Here is an 18,941-nt window from a genome sequence, read left to right on the forward strand (position 1 = left end):
GCAACAGCAATCAAATTGGTCCCTGGAACATGTTGATAATAACTTTCTCTTCTAAGTGGAAAAGAAACTATGAGAAAACATACTATGCTGGACTTTGTCCTCATCAACAAAGATGGGCTGGTGAGTAATGTGACACTCAAGGGCAGTCTTGGCTGCAGTGACCACAAAATGATGGGAGTTTAAGATCCTTAGTATCCAAGAGGGCATGCAGCAAGCTTGCTTCAAGAGAGCAGACTTGGAAATCTTCAGAGAACTGCTTGGGCAGAGTGACATGGGATAAAGCCCTGAAGGGAAGAGAGGCCCAAAAAGGAAGTCCTTAGAAAGTGGAAGCAGGAACGGGTTACCTGGGAGGACTACAAAGAAGTTGTCCAAGCAGCCAAAGTTCAGATTAGGAAAGCTAATATCAACATAGAATTAAATCTAGCCAGAGACATAAAAAGAAACAAGAAAAAATTCTGTAAGTGTATCAGTGATTAAAGGAGGGCTAAGGAAGACGTGGTGTAAGCTTCTCCTAAAGGAAATGAGAGACCTGGTCACGAGGGATATGGAGAAAGCTGAGGTGCACTTCTTTGCATCAGTCCTCACCAGCAAGGGCTCTAGCCACACTACCCAAGTTGCAGAAAGCAAAGGAAAGAACTGCAAGAAGGAAGATCTGACCTCTGTATGTGAAGATCAGGTTCAAGACCATCTAAAGAACATGAAGGTGCACAACTCCATGGGACCCAATGAGACTCAATCACGGGTTCTGAGGGAATTGCCACATGAAGTTGCCAAGCCTCTATGCATCATATTTGAAAGGTCATGGCAGTCTGGTGAAGTTCCCACAGATTGGAAAAGGGAAAACAATCACTTTCAAGAAGGCGAAAAAAAAGAAGATCCAGGGAACAACAGGTAAGTCAGTCTCACATCTGTGCCTGGCAAAATCATGGAGCAGATCCTCCTGAAGTCTCTTCCTAGGCCTGTGAAAATAAAAATGAGGTGATTGGTGGTAAACAACATAGCTTCACTGAGGGCAAATTGTGCCTGACAAAATTTCTGGCTTTTTATAATGAGGTTAGATCATCAGTGGATAAAAAAAGAGCAACTAACATCATCTATCTGGACTTGTGCAAAATATTTGACACTGTCCTGGATGAGATTCTTGTCAAGGGCAAGGATTACAAATTAAGGAAAAATGGATTTGATGGATGGACCACTTGTTGGATAAGAAAGTGGCTGGATAGTTGCACTAAGAGAGTTGTGGTCAACAGCTCAGTGTTCAAGTGGAGACCAGTGATGAGCGACACTCATCAGGAGTTGGTGCTGGGACTAATGTTATTATCTTTGTAGGTGACATGGACAGTGGGATCAAGTGCACCTTCAGCAAGTTTCCAGATGACATCAAGCTGAGTGGTGCAGTTGACATGCTAGAGGGAGGGATGCCATCCAGAGGGACCTGGATAGGCTTGAGAGGTGGGCCCATGCCAACCTCATGAAGTTCAACAAGGCCAAATGCAAAGTCCTGTATCTGAGTTGGGGCAATTCCAAAAACAAATGCAGGTTGAAGAATGGCCTGAGAGAAGACTGAGGAGAAGAATTTTGGGGTGCCAGTTGATGAAAGACTCAACGTGAACCACCAATGTGCACTTTCAAGCCAGAACGCCAAGCATATCCTGGGTTGCATCAAGAGAAGCGTGGCCAGAAGGTTGAGAGGGGTGACTTTGCCCCTCTACTCTACTCTCCTGAGATCCCACCTTGCATTCATTTAGGTGGCCCCCAGCACAAGAAGGACACCAAACTATTGGAGTGGATCCAGAGGGAAGACTATCATCCATGAAGATGATCAGAAGGCTGGAGCACCTCCCCCTATGGGGCGGGCTGAGAGAATTGAGGCTCTTCAGCCTAGAGAAGAGAAGGGTCTGGGAGACTTTATAGCAGACTTCTACTACCTGAAGGAGCCTACACTAAAGATGAGAAGGAACTTTTTATGAGGTCATGTAACAACAGAACAAGGGGAAATGGCTTTAAACTGGAAGAGGGTACATTTAGACTAGAATTTAGGAAGAAATTATTTACTGTGAGGGTGGTGAGACACTGGAGCAGATTGCCCAGAGAATTTGTGGATGCCCTCTCCCTAAAGGCATTCAAGGCCAGGCTAGATGTGGCTTTAAGCAACCTGGTCTAATGAGAGGTGTCCCTGCCTATAGCAGGGGGAGTTAGAACTACATGATCTTAAAGATCCCTTCCAAACCAAACCATTCCATGATTTTCAACTCTCAGAAAAAAGTGGCAGATAAGGGAATTGCATTGTTTCATTATTGCTGTTTTTCTCCATGCAAATTTTGAAATATTATATGCAGCTATTTTAACTTAATGATTTTTGCATGTTCACAGCAAGGTAGTCAGTAGTAGTTGCTTGAAGCAATTCCTCAAGTTCATGAATAAGTTATTTTATTTTTTTTTAACTGATGATAGCTATACATGACAGACATCCAGAGCACTGCAGTAGTCTTTGATAAAGAACTTAAATTCATCACAAATTTTCCTGACCAATGTACACCCAAACTCCAAAGTACGATTGAGATTGGATACTGTCTTCAAACGTTTCTTCAACAATTTTGTTCTTTTTTTCATTAACTGCTTCTTGTCTGTAGTCATAGTATAAAATAATGTTACTCCTCTCTTCTTGCCAAGCCAGAGATAGGCATGCCTTCCAGTTTCCAGGCCACAACCTTAGCTGCATCAAAGACATAGTCTTTGAAACAGAAGATGGGCTGAAGGTCTTTGCAGGAAGTATAATGCAGAAGACTATTCTAACAATGAGGAGTTTGGGCTCCTTGAATATTTTTGCCTGTTGCAGTTATTCCTGACTACAGAAAAGGATGGTATGTGAGCTAAGGAGGCAACTCTATCCTTCCCAAGAATGTGTGCATGAGATTGCCTCAGATTGGAATTTGCACAATTAAGGGCAAGAGGTTCTAGGTTATGGCTCATGTGCAAATCAACCTATTTCTTTTTTCATTATCTATACAAATATGCACATTTCAACATCATTTGTTCTGTCATCAACTGTTCTTTAAAAACAGCTTTGGTGCAGTTTTGTAATACTGGAAAAAGAAAAAAAATGTAAAACTTGAGCAATTCAAATTATAGTGCCTTTGTAAAATGTCTGAGGTAGTATCTAATGGGAACTGCGTCATAAATCAGAATTTAAACAGAAGTATAAAAAGAAATGTTTATAAAAAAAACAGTACAGAATTTCAACACATTTCAAACACATTAATTTTAAGTTTAATCATGAAAATCCTGATGAAAAAGTGATAAGAATTTTTTATGAGAAAATCATCAGAAATCTGATAGCAAATAGTTGGGACTATGTAAAGATTGATTTCTCAGTTATATAGCATGCTCAAACACATGGTAAGATGATCAATTAACAAATAACTCCACCTTCAAAATACTGTGAGACAATGAGATGAATCATGTATCAAAAAGCTTGCATTCATATTTTAGTTTTGCAACAAACAATTCCATGTCTTATTTTCTCCCTGATGTGTATGCTACACAATGAAGTCACTTCAGAACAGTCAGCTGTTCAGGAAATTCTCTGTGTGTGCCAGAGAAGAAAGGACTCATTCATTTGTTTCTCAACCTTTAACACTTAAATCCCTTATTTCTAAGCCAGACATGAAAACTACCTGGCATGGATATAATGTGTATATAGCTAGCATGGTTTATTGTTTTTTGTTTGGTTTTTTTTTTTTTTTTTTTTTTTTTTTTTGATAAGGAGATCGTGAAGAAATATCCACCTACAGTACAATTCAACATTGCTTCTTCATCAAGGCTACATTTGAGTTTAAATATACAATAATTACTCATGTTGTTAATGCAGATATTTCAAAGCTAGTTCAAGTATCTCAACATATGGAGGTACACCAAGTAGAATATGAATACCTACAAAGGCTGATCTGAAAGTAATGTTTCCTATTTAATTATGTTGGCGCATGAAGTCAGAGGTGGACAATGGTGGTATGACAGTAGAACTGAATCTTCCCACCAATATTCCATTACATTTTGTTATCATCTGGCAGATGGCAGCAAAGGAGCAGTCAGACAAAATGGTGTCTGACATGGAATTACATATGAAGCAAAAGGAACATCATTAGATTCCTTCATGCAGAAAAAAAATTGCACCCATTGACATTCATTACACTTGCTGAACATTTATGGAAACCAAATAGTCGATGTGAGCACAGTGAGGTGGTAGGTGGTGCATTTCAGCAGAGATGACAGCAACAAAGGGTCACTTAAGCTGATGCAGATTTTTTTGTGCGCATCATATAGGCTTTTATTCATCGCTAGTGAAAATGCCTAGCTAATGGTGGTGACTATGTTGAAAAATAGTATTTTGTAGCAGAGAATTTGCTCTATCAAATAGTTTTATTGCATTCTTTATTTCCACGGAAACTATAATAGATAAAAACAGGAGGCACTACTTTCAGAGTGACCTATATAGATCTTATTTTCTTACCTCTTTCATGTATTATACATAGGTATTGAGTACTTCTTAATTCTGGCTTTCACAGAAAACTGTTGGTATTAACTTACCACAGTCCTGCAGATATAAACTTCTTCAACTTTACTGAGTCATGTACGTCGTCCATGGCTTTTACAAGACATGTACCAATTTTACCAGTTCATGGACCTAACCTCAACTAGAAAGATATTAATCTCTTACATTCCAAGCTGTGTCTGATAGCAGATGGCTAGAACACTCAATACACACATATTCCTGAGAACTGCAGCTACAACCAGCGTCAGACAGGTAGGTTCTCATGAAGACAAAGGATGATGTTCTTCCCTCATTCTGCCTTCCATTCTGGACAGGAAATTACTTCCTGCTAGTCTGGTTCCAAGTGATGGACAGATTCATGAATCCAGATATACAAAATTCTCTAGAGAAACAAATTGTGCTATTTGTGTTTCGTTGAATAAACAGAAATATTTGGCATAGGTATTAATGGTAGCTGATCATAATTTTAGAGATGCTCACTGTGCTTCAGTTGTTGATATAAAAATTGTAAAATCCAGAAATACAAAAAGAAAAACAACAAAACATGCATAGGTAATACAGAGTTTGCTTCTACTCAAGATCAACATCCTGCAAGGCAGACTCCCTCAAGCGTTTTTTTTTTTTTTCATACTTAATCAAGATACTATCTCTTAGCTTTTAACCTTGCCAAATTTACTTTTCCTAAAACTCCCCAGGACATACAGACACAACTAAGTTCACAAGCAATCTGCTTCCTTATGACAAGCAAAATTTTCTTCTAATGAAATACGCACATTCAAAACAGGAGATCTCAAATGCTGGAAATCAGTTTCTTGGCCATTCAAGACAGCAATTTTTTCTGTAGAAACTTACCAGCATAAGCAGTTCCTTTTTACACTTGTATCCTCATATGTGACAGAAAGTCTATGAACTTTTCAGGCATCATTACTGTGAAGCATGTTCCTCCATATATAAAACCCTTAGCTGAAAGTTTAATGATGATCTAGACTTAATTCCATTATCTATTCTGAATAGTTTACAACTGACTTCTGCTATCCAAATAAGTATGCTCAGAGTAAAACTGCTATCCCCAAACTTATGTATGAGTTGGTGTGCACATCATGGGCATTGGCTGAACTTCCAGAATCTGCAAGCAGTAAGAGGAGAAAACATTCAGCTCTACATACTTCCATCTTATAGTCTCAGTTGGGTTTATTTTATTGTCTTCTTCTTTTAGATTTGGAAAATAACTTGCATATCATCCAAGCACCATGATTATTTACAACATTTCTGCATTATTCACGCTTATATACTAAAACATTCCCATCCATGAAGGAAACAATGCCAATTTTTTAAGACTGTAACACCATCACATACACCTTGATGGAAGTCAGATCAGATTAGGATTTTTCAGTGGCAGGATTTTAATTTAGATCAGGAATGTGATTTCTAAATGAAACTCCTGATTATTCCCATTTAGTGTACATCACAGAGCACTCTTGGGGTACAAACCAGATTCCTTCCAGACAAAATGCCAGGAGTTGTGTTCTAAGAGCACATCTAAAGTTTACAGTTGTTAATGAGTTTTCAGTCCACACCAACAGATAAGACCCAGAACAAAATAGAAAACCCTGAAATGTAGAGAGTATGAATGTCAGACCCTCGGCACCAATTCTTTTGCTCTACAAAACCTGCTGTTGTAACACAACACTTGCTGACACAAGCACCGCCTTTCTCAATATTTTGTTAAAACTGTGTACCAATAACAATCCTAGAGTTTTGCAAATCTTATGCTAGACTAGCTGAGGCTGGCACCAGGCTGGTTGATTAAACTACATAGTGAGAGCAGTTACTAATTCCAGCTGCCAATTTTTCCCCTCAAGAAAGTTTTATAGGCTTAGCAGCAGGGATGTCACATGCAACGCAAATCTTTTAAATATTCCCAGTTTACAACATATCATATTAAAATAAACCAAAACTAACACCAGATTAACTTTGCAGACTGGACTACAAATTGTGGTATTTAACCTCTGTCAATATGGGGTTCAAGTAGCGTGTATATTGAAACCAATGCTCCGCTTATTGAAAAGCTGTTTCAGAGAGGATACTGCAGCTTACAGTACAACTTGGCATCAGCCAAACCAATCACATGGGGTAGGATTAACCTTCCTGGAAATTAAACGGGCTCAAAGTAGATACAAGCATTTGAGCTAATTATCTGAATTACCTTTGTAGTTACATAGACAAATAAGCACCTACAGAAGGAGATAATTTTGGCTACCTATCTTTAACTGAGAGGAACTGCATGCTGGAAATTCTCATTTCTCTCCACTAATTATAAAAGAGATTGGCTCAAATGCAGACATCTACACCAGACAACAAAAGCTTGGTGAGATGAATCTCACTATTTATATTATATGAGTGCTAAATCAAGAGGAAATTCTCTACCCAAGGCAAATCAGCATGAGTCCATCAATTACAGCAACAGGTGTTGCATCAAAACTGAGAAGCCCAATAGTTCAAGAGCACAGTAATAACATTTTAATTGGAGAGACTTTCATGTGTGAAGGAATAAAGAAAAAAATGTATGGAAAGCAACTGTATGGAAAGAAAAAAAAAAGAGCTAAAATTTAAGCTCAGTACAGATGGAAAAGTAAGTACAGTGGGCACCACTGAAAGTAAACATTTACCATGGCATAGTATAAATACTTCATTGCTGTATACGTTCTAAATATAGGGAGAGAGTAGTAAAGTAAATACCACCGTACAGTATGGGTATTTATTTACTGTATTCTTTAAGACTAATAATAATAAAAAGGAAAAAAAAAGAAAAAAAAAAAAAGGAAGATGAAACATTGATTAAGAAATGTCATGAGCAACTAAGCCAGAAATACACTTAAGAACTAGAAATCAGCTATGTGGTATCAGCATAGAATGGCAGAAAGGCACAGCTGAAAACAACTTCAAGAGATGGATCTCAACCACATTTTAGCCTCTTTTACTGAGACGAATCAAATATTTGTGTGTTGTCCACTTTTTAACAATTGAAACTAATAACGGTAATTTCCAAATAATATTTATTGCCTTCTTCTTCCAAACTTTATGACTGTAAGAGTAAAGAATATTTTCTTGATAGGCAACCTAAACCTCCTGCCCTGCAATGATAGCTGATTTTTTGTTGTGGTTGTTGTTGTTTTTATTTGCACGTAAAAACAAACAAACAAACAAACAAAAAACAAGAAATCACTCTTTCCTGTACTAACCTTTATTTATTTCCCAGATTAAAAAAACTCAGCTGTTTCTCTCCTTCAGTCCTCATAAATCACACATTCTGCATTTATAATCAATCCCATTAATCTCTTTCACTGACTATGAAGTGGCTAGACAATTCCTGAAAGACGGCCAATGCTGGACATCGCATTTCAAACAAGGTCTCACCAGTTTCACATAAATAAGTCATTTTCTTTCACATATTGTTGGCTCATTATTTTCTTAGTGTAACTTATGGACAGGATAGTGTTACTCCTAGCTATTACTCCTTGCATTCCACCTGCTTGATACTCTACTTACTCTACATCTTGCAGTTACATTTACTTTATTTCATCACATTCATTCCAGGACATTTCCTCCACTTGACAAGTTCTGATAATTTTTAAATAATTCTAAAGCAATCCCAAACTACGTTACTGTATTCTCCAGTTCTTAAGTGCATTCCTTGCTCATCTAAGTCATTATCTACATGCTTAACTGGAATGGGTCTTGCTCAGACATCATCAACATTTTCAACCCTTCGTGTATTTAACACCAAGCTTCTGCCACCTTTAACTTGTGTTGGGTCAAGAGTGTCAAAACCCTTCCAGAGTCAAAAAATGAGACACCCACTACTTCTACAAGTATACTACGCTAGTTAACTATCAGGTCACAAAAGTAAAAAAGATTGGTTTGATACAATCTCTTCTTGAGAGATACTGGCAGTTTTCCTTGTTTTCACTTAAGGTGAGGGTAAGGCAATTTTATCCATACTTAGCCTTGTAAGGGAAGTCCATAAAAACTAATGATAATTAACACCTCGGAAAAGTCACTTACTAGCATGCAACTGAGACAGCTACCTTCAGACATTTGAATCCAAAAATATCAAATTCCATGCTAGCCTGAGGTGACTTACATAGTATATAGCAGAGTGAACACAAAACCCCAGGAGTACTGAAACACTAGACAACTGTCCCTGAAAATACAAAAATACCCATTCTAATAAGTACTGATATACTCCTTAAACACAGAGAAAGCAAAAAAGGTAAAATCATTAAACTTTCCAGTAGCAGGAAAGTTAGGCACCCATTTTCTTTTGGAAGAAGAGAGCTTGTCTAAAAGTAAAAGGTAAGAACCTTACATGCTACCACATGGTAGACTGAAGTTATAGAGCATTAAGCTGGGCAGAGATCCTTGAATAGACCTTGAGGTTGCAGCTACTTTTTGGAAGAGAGTAAAGAGCAGGAAAACTGTGGCTTTTGCCTGGAAACAGGAAAGCAAGATGAGGCCAAAAATATTGTTCCAATATTTAGAAGTATCTCTCTATTACAGTTTCATGTGTTTGAGCTTATGTGTTGAAAAAGTAAAAACCAGGAATAGGAATGAGTAGACATGACTAATCACATTTAATTCTGTGTGTACTCTAAGAGTGTTAAAAACACCCTTGCTGGAATAGTCAGGTTTCCAAGGTGTTCTGAAACAGTACATTTACTTTGCTACTTTTTAAAAGCAGTGCATAAAGGCTTTCTATTACAAGATGACTAAAAAATCATCTATTTGCTTCTATATTCTGACATGAATGGAAAAGAAACAACATTGATCACAGATGTGCAAACTGATCTTGATTTCTGCATTTTGTGCATTGCCAAAGAATGAATTACACATTCATTACAAACAGTATTCATAAATATGCATAGCTAATTATAAACTGACCACAGCACAGCTCCTTACCTCAAATCCTAGTACTCATTACTACTATAAACTAGCTGTAACTGATTGCTTTCATGCAGCAGTTTTACAGATGCTACAGAATTTCCTGGACTTTGAACAGGAATTATCCACAGTGTCTCACATACGTGTCACAATGAATGTTCACTTTTAAAAGGTGACCACTGCAATTTGATATTAGTACAGCAGAAGTGAATTGAACTTACTGTAAGAGATCACAGTGATCATACGTAACATGGCCCTACTGACAGAAATGTTTAAATAAAATTTAAATGAAGGGAATTGGAAAATATGCCTTAAAGAGTACTTGACCACTGAGGCAGCCAACAAGGCATTGAGAATGTATATACTGCATTATGTAATAAGAATCACTCTTTCCTAAAACTGTCTTGAAACAGACAAAGTTCTGGATTTAATGCAATCTTCTCTCATAATAAAGTAAAAGTTGTCCAGACATAAGATAGTCTTAATGAATGATGCCTTTTTGACTATTATAATCACTCCACTTTATGCCAAATCTAAGGTTGAAGAGTACTTTTATAGAAAACAGACTGAAGACATATCTAGTATTTCAATGTCATTATTTAAGAAATAAATATATTTTTTATTTTCCTCAAATAAAAAATGTTAAAGAGGATGTCATAAAGATGAAAGACTACATGGAGTTGCTTTCACAAATCTCGTTGATTCCTACTGTTTTTAGACTACTTTATGTTTAAGTCTGATCCCATTACTACTGATCAATATTTTTTTTCTGTTCGGGAGGGCAATGAGAAGTCCTCTGTCAGCAAAATAAAGGATGAACAATATCTGTTCTATGTTGCTAATTATTTTCATTATGGGAAGGCTAACAGTAAGCCTTTCTGCTACTTTCCACTTTCAGTTTCTTTACTTGGAGTTGCTTAGTTGTGGTTGGCATTCTATCAATAAAAGTCATAACATGGACTTATCCACTCACTTTCTTGGCCACTTCACATTGCACAATCCTTTGCTAAAACAGCCAGAGAGAATAAGAGGGTAAGTCAACGTCACTGAGCTCTTTGATGCAGTGTCAGTAAGCTCTGAGCACAGGCTGAAGCAATTCCATCAACCTTTGAAGTGGAGCAGGTAAGTGGAAAACCAGAGAGAAAACAGACAGGTTCACTCTGAAAAAGGCTCCTCTCTTTTTGGCAACTATAGTGTTCTCTGGCCACTTAAGGGATTCCACAAACCAAGGTTTTCTGCTTTGTGTTTGTGAATTGTGTTTAACCAGGCTACCCAGACTTTCTGCAAAATGGACAAGACAAACTAGAGTCATGTAAGAGTTTCATCAGTAATGTCTAGGAATTTCAACAGGAGACTGCCATTCAGCATATAAAAGTTCATCACATCTACTGCAAGGTCTCTAAGTTTACTAATGCTGTTTCAGTTCTCTGCACACTGAAGCACTGAGATTGACTCCTGAGCATACTTCAGTTCTGTAGCTACATAGGTGGTAGACTGAAAATCTCAGCTGAGAGCTGACAGACATGCAGAAACCTGCTAAATCCAGACATACACAGATCATTATATGAAGCAGCATAAAATTGCTGAAATTATTTCAATCTCTATTAGAATAGGGATTGAAATCAGCCACTGTGATGACATGAAGAATGTTTTTCTATTATCTGTGGAAGAGTTCTCTGTACTAGTGGGTTCAAACGATCCAAAGTCGAATCATCTATATTTAAAAACAGCAAGAATTTGCTTTTAGGAAAATGAAGAAAAATCCAAATTATTTATAGTCATTCTTCTTCTTCTGAAATCTTCATGAAGCTACTGAACCAAGCTGCAAGTTCTCAAGACCCCCAGAACGAGGCCCCGAGGAAGCCAGTACTCATTCAGAAGCCTCTTTTGAAAGAAAAGATACAGTATCAACACTTGCAACACAATGCTATGGTAGTTTTCAGACAGATAAGACCTTCTGAGAAAATATATCAGAACGAACTAGGTATATTTCTAGCTTTCCCATGAACGAAATATGGATGCAGTATTGCTATCAAAAGCACATACATGTTTGTCCGTAAGAATTATGAAATTATACCAGATCAATGTGCTAATTTGAACTTTTGAAAAAAGTACTCCCACAAGAGTTTCATTTCCTTCACAAGGTTTGCAGAAAAAAACAAACAAACAAACAAACAAACAAAAAGTAAAGAAATCTGAAAATCAAGACAGGAGGCAGAGGCTTTGTGATGACATCCCTAACAGGTAATGGCAGGATGTGGACAAAAGAAGACTACAAATAATTAAATAAGAAGCCTAGAAAACACTGATATTCCTAATTATTTTAATTACAAATTGCAGTGTGTGGCAAGGTGCCAAGAAACACCGGGTTGAAATACTTTGAATATTTTGCTATCAACCTAGGAAGGTTGATAAAAAAAGATGACAGGAGAGCGCAGAAGTCTCTCTAAAGTCAATTTACCAAACAAGGAGAGAAAAAGATGTGTTGCCTTATATATTCCAAGGCTATTGCATACACTGGCAAGTGTATGAGAAATCATGGCATTTTCCATTTTTGTCTTAAACAGCAGGTCTGTGCCAAGGGATGCTGGGCAGTAACAGACAGCAAAGCACAGACCAGCCTCAGAGCAGAATAGCCTCACTATGGCACTGTTCTGGTCAGACTCACAACTGCCATCAGAAGTTTGCTTTAGTTCCCTGTACTACTACAGACATTTTTTCCACAGTTACCCCAAGTGACTGATGAGAAGGCCATACTGGGTCAATGGCTCAGGATAGGAAATATTGAAAGCATCATCTAATTTCAGCTTGGAGCCTTGGAATATTAGCACAGAAACGTCATCTCTCACAGCTCTCTTAGCAGTGCTGTTAATCCTTGCACACATCATAAAGAAAAAAGGTCTTCACTCCTTTCTGTATTAGGAAGCACTTGTTTACTGTATACAAAAGGATAAACATCCATAGAGTATGGACTTGCTGTATGTTTTCATAGCAAGCTGTTCACCATTACCTCAAGACTTTTTTTCCTACTATCAAGCTGCAATACTGACAATTCAAAAGGTCTCAGTGCTGAAGGAAGAGCTCTAGGAAAGAATGATCTAACGTGCAATCATAAGATCATCTGCAGCCACTGCAGAGGAGGCAACTGAATATGTCGGGTTGCTGTTCCCTACACGGGAGCTTAGGCAGGTCCCCACACCAGAAACTTTCTATACAGAGAAAGAAACAGAAGTTGCACCTACACCCGAATTAAGCAATGAAAAGAAACGAGAAAAAAAAAAAGGAAATTGCTATTTTAACGCTATCAATTTGCAAGGTCTAGATAGTATCATTCATGAATTTGGAGGAACTTAATTATGAAATTGCTTAATTGATGAATTACTGTGTAGTGCAACAAATTCTCTTCCAAAATGGCCTCATTAACAAAATACAGTATGTGGGTGCTAATATTTTAAAATGCTTCCAATGGATTCTGAGAAACTGCAGACCAGAAACTGACTTCTACTTGGATGATTTGATAGGCTAAGTCGTAAAATAAACACCTGGATAATACAAGCTGCTCCCAAATCTATCAATCTATCAGACTTCTTTGAAAGCATCATAAAGATTTAAAAAAAAAAAAAAAATAAAAATAAAGTTAAGTCTTTTTTGCAAAGTCTCTCACTAAGTTGTTAAAAAAATGAAGGAAAAAAAGCTATAATGAAATAGATGAGATAAAGAAAAAAAGATCCAGTTTAAAGGAAAAACATAACCACAGTAACAGTTAATGTAGCATACGATTATGTGGAGAGCTCTGCAACTTTTTACCACAAAGATATATGTAGATTCAAGCATTTAGATTCATAGAAAAGAGTTCCTTCTGGAATTACTGGTAAAAAAATAAAACAAAGTGCTGATTTAGAAAGTCCTTAAGCTGCTGTTTGCTCAAAGCTGGGAGTTTTCATTGCAGAAGTTTCTCTGTTTCCATTCTCTACTCTTATCCTCTTACCCTAGGAATCCCCTACAGCTCACCACCAGAGCCAATTATGTGGGAAGATGAACTTTTCATCCGTTTAGTTCAGCCAGACAGCCATGAGAATATTCTGTTTATTACACATAGCCACTAACCTTTGCTGCTGTTAGTAACTTTGGGTCACTGAACTGTGATAATCTCATACCCTTTTTCTTTTACAAGGCAAAAGGGTAAAGTTTACAGCTGTACAGAAAACCAGTAATTCAACCCTTTTTTTTCCTTAAGGAAATCTAGATCTTACATGCTGAAGCTCATCCTCTAATACAAGGGAAGTCAATGGCATGCCAAAGAACTACAGAAATCTGTACTACAATAGCACCATACTATTTTCTATCACTACACGTGTCTGTCACGGAGGCTAAATCAAAACTGCAATGTGCTGCATGGCACGAGACATTAATGCCATGGTTTATTCTTTTCAGTCTTCATGCTGTATCATCTACCTGCTGAATACATTATACAAAAGTACGTTAGTGTAAAAACTTTTTCTCCTCTGCACAACTCAAAAAAAAAAAAAAAAAAAAAAAAGAAAAAAAAAAAAAAAAGTGTTGGTCCTGCAGTTCTCTCGAAGATATGGCTGATATGGCTATCAAGGTACAGATCAATGCTTCTGCATAAACTGCAGTTCCTCATTTCTCCCAGTCCTTAACTATTCATCCCCACCATCTTCTTTTATCAGCACTACTACTCAACTGACTCAGCCATGTAGGGAATTCCAAACTCAAACTGGCATAAAATTAAAACTACTGGGAACGAAGGGAAGAAAGAGGGAAGAAAGAGGGAAGAAAGAGGGAAGAAAGAGGGAAGAAAGAGGGAAGAAAGAGGGAAGAAAGAGGGAAGAAAGAGGGAAGAAAGAGGGAAGAAAGAGGGAAGAAAGAGGGAAGAAAGAGGGAAGAAAGAGGGAAGAAAGAGGGAAGAAAGAGGGAAGAAAGAGGGACATGTTTCTGATTCTTTAATCAGTTAAACCAATCTCATCATCAACTCAGATATGTATCAGTGGCAGGAGCAGGACAGAGGCATTTCCAGGTAAAGCTGACTGTTAGTTTAGCATAATTGAAAAATATGAATTGTGTAATGAGAGAAGATAGCTCCCACATACTTTTTCCCAGCTCCAAACACACTTGAAGATTTTAAGCTCTACAACAGACTTAGAGAGAAATAGGCATATGAGTGAGGCACCTGAACCTTCACCATCTCTCTCAGATTCTGTACTCTGTTAATACTTCATTTTCACCAGTAGAGCCAGCCCTGTTTTCAAAGAAGGACTGTACTAGTACAAAGGGCTGCTCATACTGACATGGCTGTGCCCATAGCAGGAAGGTTTCTGCCAGGAGTTTTATACTAATAAAGCACTCCAAAAGTAGACAAAAATATTTCAGCTGTACTTCTCTAGCTCACTAAATATCAGGAAAACAATTAGAGAGATTTTTGAACTTGCATTTGTAAGGCCTCACATATCTTAATCATATTGCAAAGATCTTTTTAAAATTACTTTTAAGATTCTCAACACCATCCATCCTTTATTAACAAAAAAAAAAAAAAAAAAAAAAAAGCCAAATGCAGTTATAATTCCATTCATAATTGACTCCTTGACCTTTCTATGATTCAGAGAACTGACCCAGAGGTCACAAAAGCTTCTGAAACCAGATCTAAGAGTGTTTATCTCTTTGTCTGGAAAGGCCACAATGGTACATACCTTAGTATGTGTCCAGAAAAGTAAAGTGTTTATTAAGATGTAAAAACATGTATCTGCCTATATTCAATCATGGACAAGAGAACAGCACTAATAATTATACAGCTACAATATCTGTCAGAAGTTATGAGAGAATGGATTTTGCCTCTAAGTTTATCTTCTGCCTATATGCTCTATAATAATGACTGGACATTAGGTTTCCCAAGATTTTTTTTTGTTGTTGTTTTCCCTTTAAGTGGGGGACAAAACAAGCTTCCTTTACAGCTACTCACAGATCAATCTGGGGCTACCCATCTCATTTGCAATTTTGTACCCAATTTTTTGAGCTATTAAGAAGCAGAACAGCCTTTATGACATCTTATGTAGAAAACAAGGTAGACAGTCAGTCATAAACTGTATCACAAAATGTATCTTCCAGCATTCACAAATTCAGTCACTACCTTCTTCTTCTCAAGCAGTATATGTGTTCTTTCCTAAACCATCTTCTTGGTTCACCATCTTTGCTTCTGCTTGCTTCCTCCAGCTACAACCTCCCTTCTCAAACAATCCCAGGCTCAGACTTTCCAGTAGCCTCTTAGCAGTCTCAAAACCTCCTCCTCTAAGCTCTGATTTCTCAGTTTTTCTCCACCCTGAGAGACCCAGCTCTTCTCCTAACCACATGTACTCATCAAATTTTCTTTCCCTCTCCGCTGGCAACTCCTCAGTACCTCCCCAGACACTCAGCCTAGTTCCAGATCCTTCTCATAGCTTCCTGCATCTGAACACATCTCCATTCCTTAGTTCAACCGGTTACAGACCTTTTATCTTCTCTAGCTTAATAGTCTTTCCTAATGTCATTTTACAGAAAGAAGGCTTGACTACTTTTTTTTTTTTTTTTTTCCCAGAAAAAAGAAAAAAAAAAAAAAAAAAAAAAAATCAACCTTCATTTTTAGAGACAAAAAAATGTAATGCATATTACTGAAAAGTTTGAAAAAAAAGCCCTCAACAAAGTTTAAGGGTATGTGCAAACAACAGTAACTGAAAGAACTAAAGAGGTTTAAGATACAATCCTCTTTTTGTTTGGAGACAGAATGTAGTAACTAATTCTTTGAATGTGCATAGCTTAATACAATAAAATTCATATAGTACATTCAAGTTAAACTACCTTTATTGATGACTTAAGCAAACACGGTTTCTCTATGACACATACATTCTCAGTTCAATCATATCTCCAAGCTAATAGAGACATAGCTCCAAGCTGGGAAAGGTATTTAAGTCCTGAGATATGCTAACATGATCCTTTGTCATAAACTCACAATGAAAAGTGTTATATTTGGCGCAATGTTTGGTGTTAACAACTCAGTAACACTTCCTCTGATGAAGGGTCAGATAAATAATACACATTATAGATATAGGAGTAAGATTTGGGTGCTTCTGCAAGAACAAGACTATGGAGGAAAATGTAATTCTTGTTAAAAGCTCCAATAACCTAGTTTGATCTAATCAACAAGAGAAATAGACAGTGTTGAACTACGGCATGAAATTTAAGCTCGTAAACATGGCAGATTTATATCTACAAACAAACTAAAATAGACAGACTTCTATATGTCTGTATATTTTACAGAAGACAGATTAAAATACAGAAATTATGTATTACATTATTAATCTGTTAGACATGGGAACATACAGAACTCCAGCACATGTCAACTCAAACAGAAGACTTTATAGAAGCCTTTTTGCTCAGAAATTGCATCCAACCTAGAAGCGTGGGAGAGAATCCATGTTATTTTGAAGCTCCATAGTTCAGTGCTCTTCTCAGATGGTAACTTCATAGGCCACAATCAACTATTCTGAATAATGCAATTTTGGAAATTGGCCCCTGATCAGAAGGAATTGCCTCTTAAATTAAATAAAGGAGATATGAGAGATTAAACCTATTAATATCAATAAAATACAACAAGATACATACAAAGCATTTTTAACTCAAAGTTCACTCCTGTACAAAGTAAAAAAAAAAAAAAAAAAAAAAAAAGAGAGACAAAAACAAGCACTCATAAAAAGAAATCAGGCAAGCTATGACTGAAATTATGCTGCTTCATAAAGTGACAGTAGCTACTCTAAAGAACATTTCTTTCTGCATGTGGCTATCAGTTTTTCCTTACCATATATTCCATATTGGAAGCTGGTGGATACACCTGACCCCGTAACTTATTATGAAGATCCAAGATACTTTGCATATCACTGTCTGTGATAGCCCTTTTCCCTCTCTGCTTGGCGATCCACCACTCACCATCTTCATCCATGTATTTTTCCAAAAGTTCCTCTAAGAGCGTGGCATTGGGAAGAACCATTGCGGAAACTGCTTGAGCTATGAATAGCAAGGTAGTTACTCTGAGCCATTCCTGCACTACATACTTCATGATGAATGATCTCAGAATGCTCAGGAGTTAGCTCCAAGACAAAGTCTTTTTTCCAGGTCTGTTGGCTGCAAATGCATAAGAGAGAGTAATGTAATTTGGAGGTTGAAGCACTGGTCTGTATGAATTCATTAAGCAAAAAAAGTCAAACTGTAGTGTATACAGAGTTGGCCACTGTTGATTAAGAGGGAGAAGCAAGAATGCTGCGTGTTATATACACTAATAAATACAAGCTGCTGTTTGGAAAGATCGCTTATCTTCAACTTTGTGAACTTCAGTTGTCCAAGTGCTTTTGTATACACTCTGGCATGCACATTTTAGTGTCTGCATGCAAGAAAGCATGCTTTCTGCAGCTACTTAACAGAAGCCAGACATAGAGGAAGATTAGCTGTAGATAATTTTCCTAGTATTGGAATTTATAAACAAAACAAAAACAAAAAAAAATATTTCAAAATGTTAAATGAGAAACACAGTTGAGTAGATACAAAATATCCCTTCTTGATGCATTCCAAAACAAGACTCCGATGAAAGCTTTTATTTTATGATTTCCAAATACCTAATAGAACTAAAGTTACTCAGCTCTGGCAAGAGAATGGGGGGAGATGGGGGTCATCCCATTCATCGAAAACAACAACAACAACAAAAAAAAAAAACAAACAGAAAAAACCACGGACAACGGTTGAAAAAGTACTACTGCATCAAGAACGCAACATGCCAACGCCGCCTGTTACTTCACTGAGCGATGCTCAGGAGGAGGAAAACTACGGTGCCTCCCTCCCCCAGGGGAAAAAAGCGTGAATCCCGCCACCGCCCGAGCCGGACCCGCCGCTGGGAGCACAACAAAAAGAGGCGGAGGAGCAGCGCGGGGCTCTCCCAACGCCGAGCGGCCGCCACGGAGCCGCGTCCCGGCCCTGCCCTGCGGCCCGCGGGGAGCGGCCCCCTCCCGAACGGTGCCTCCGCCCCCGGGCTGGACGCTGCCCTTACCCTCCGGCGGCGGCTGCCTCCTCTCTCCGCAGCCAGCTTCGCTCCGCCGCCTCGCCAGGCCCGCGCCGGGCTCGGGGGGCTGGGAAGGAGGGCCCGGGCACGGCCTCGCCCCAGCGGTGTTTGCCGGGTTGCGAACGAGTTGTGCCGGCGAGGGGTGGATGTCACCGAGCGCGCCGCCGCCCCTGGGAGCTCCACGCTTCTTCCTCCCGACTCCCGCCTCGCCGGGCATTTATCGCGGGCGGCGGTGACGTGAGGCGGCCACCCCTCCCGGCACCCCGGGGGCGGGCCGCGATCCGCGCTCCGGGTTCCGGGCTCCGCGGCCGCCCCCCGCTCACCGCACCGCCCGTCCTCACCTGGACGGCC

At 38.4% G+C, this 18,941-nt stretch overlaps 1 protein-coding gene across 1 annotated transcript in view; it reads right to left on the reverse strand.

Moving 5' to 3' along the window:
* CRISPLD1 (cysteine rich secretory protein LCCL domain containing 1) overlaps nucleotides 1-17,597 on the reverse strand; it is a gene marked incomplete at both ends in the record, with an annotated part of 35,481 nt that extends 17,884 nt beyond the window's left edge. Inside the window, one exon of the mRNA XM_079533647.1 lies at nucleotides 17,340-17,597. Coding sequence (XP_079389773.1) covers nucleotides 17,340-17,597 — 258 coding nt within the window. The remainder of the gene's footprint in view (nucleotides 1-17,339) is intronic.
* Between the last annotated feature and the right edge of the window lie 1,344 nt (nucleotides 17,598-18,941).

This window comes from Tetrao urogallus, assembly GCF_951394365.1.
Source record: "Tetrao urogallus genome assembly, chromosome: 3".
Taxonomy (NCBI): Eukaryota; Metazoa; Chordata; class Aves; order Galliformes; family Phasianidae; genus Tetrao; species Tetrao urogallus.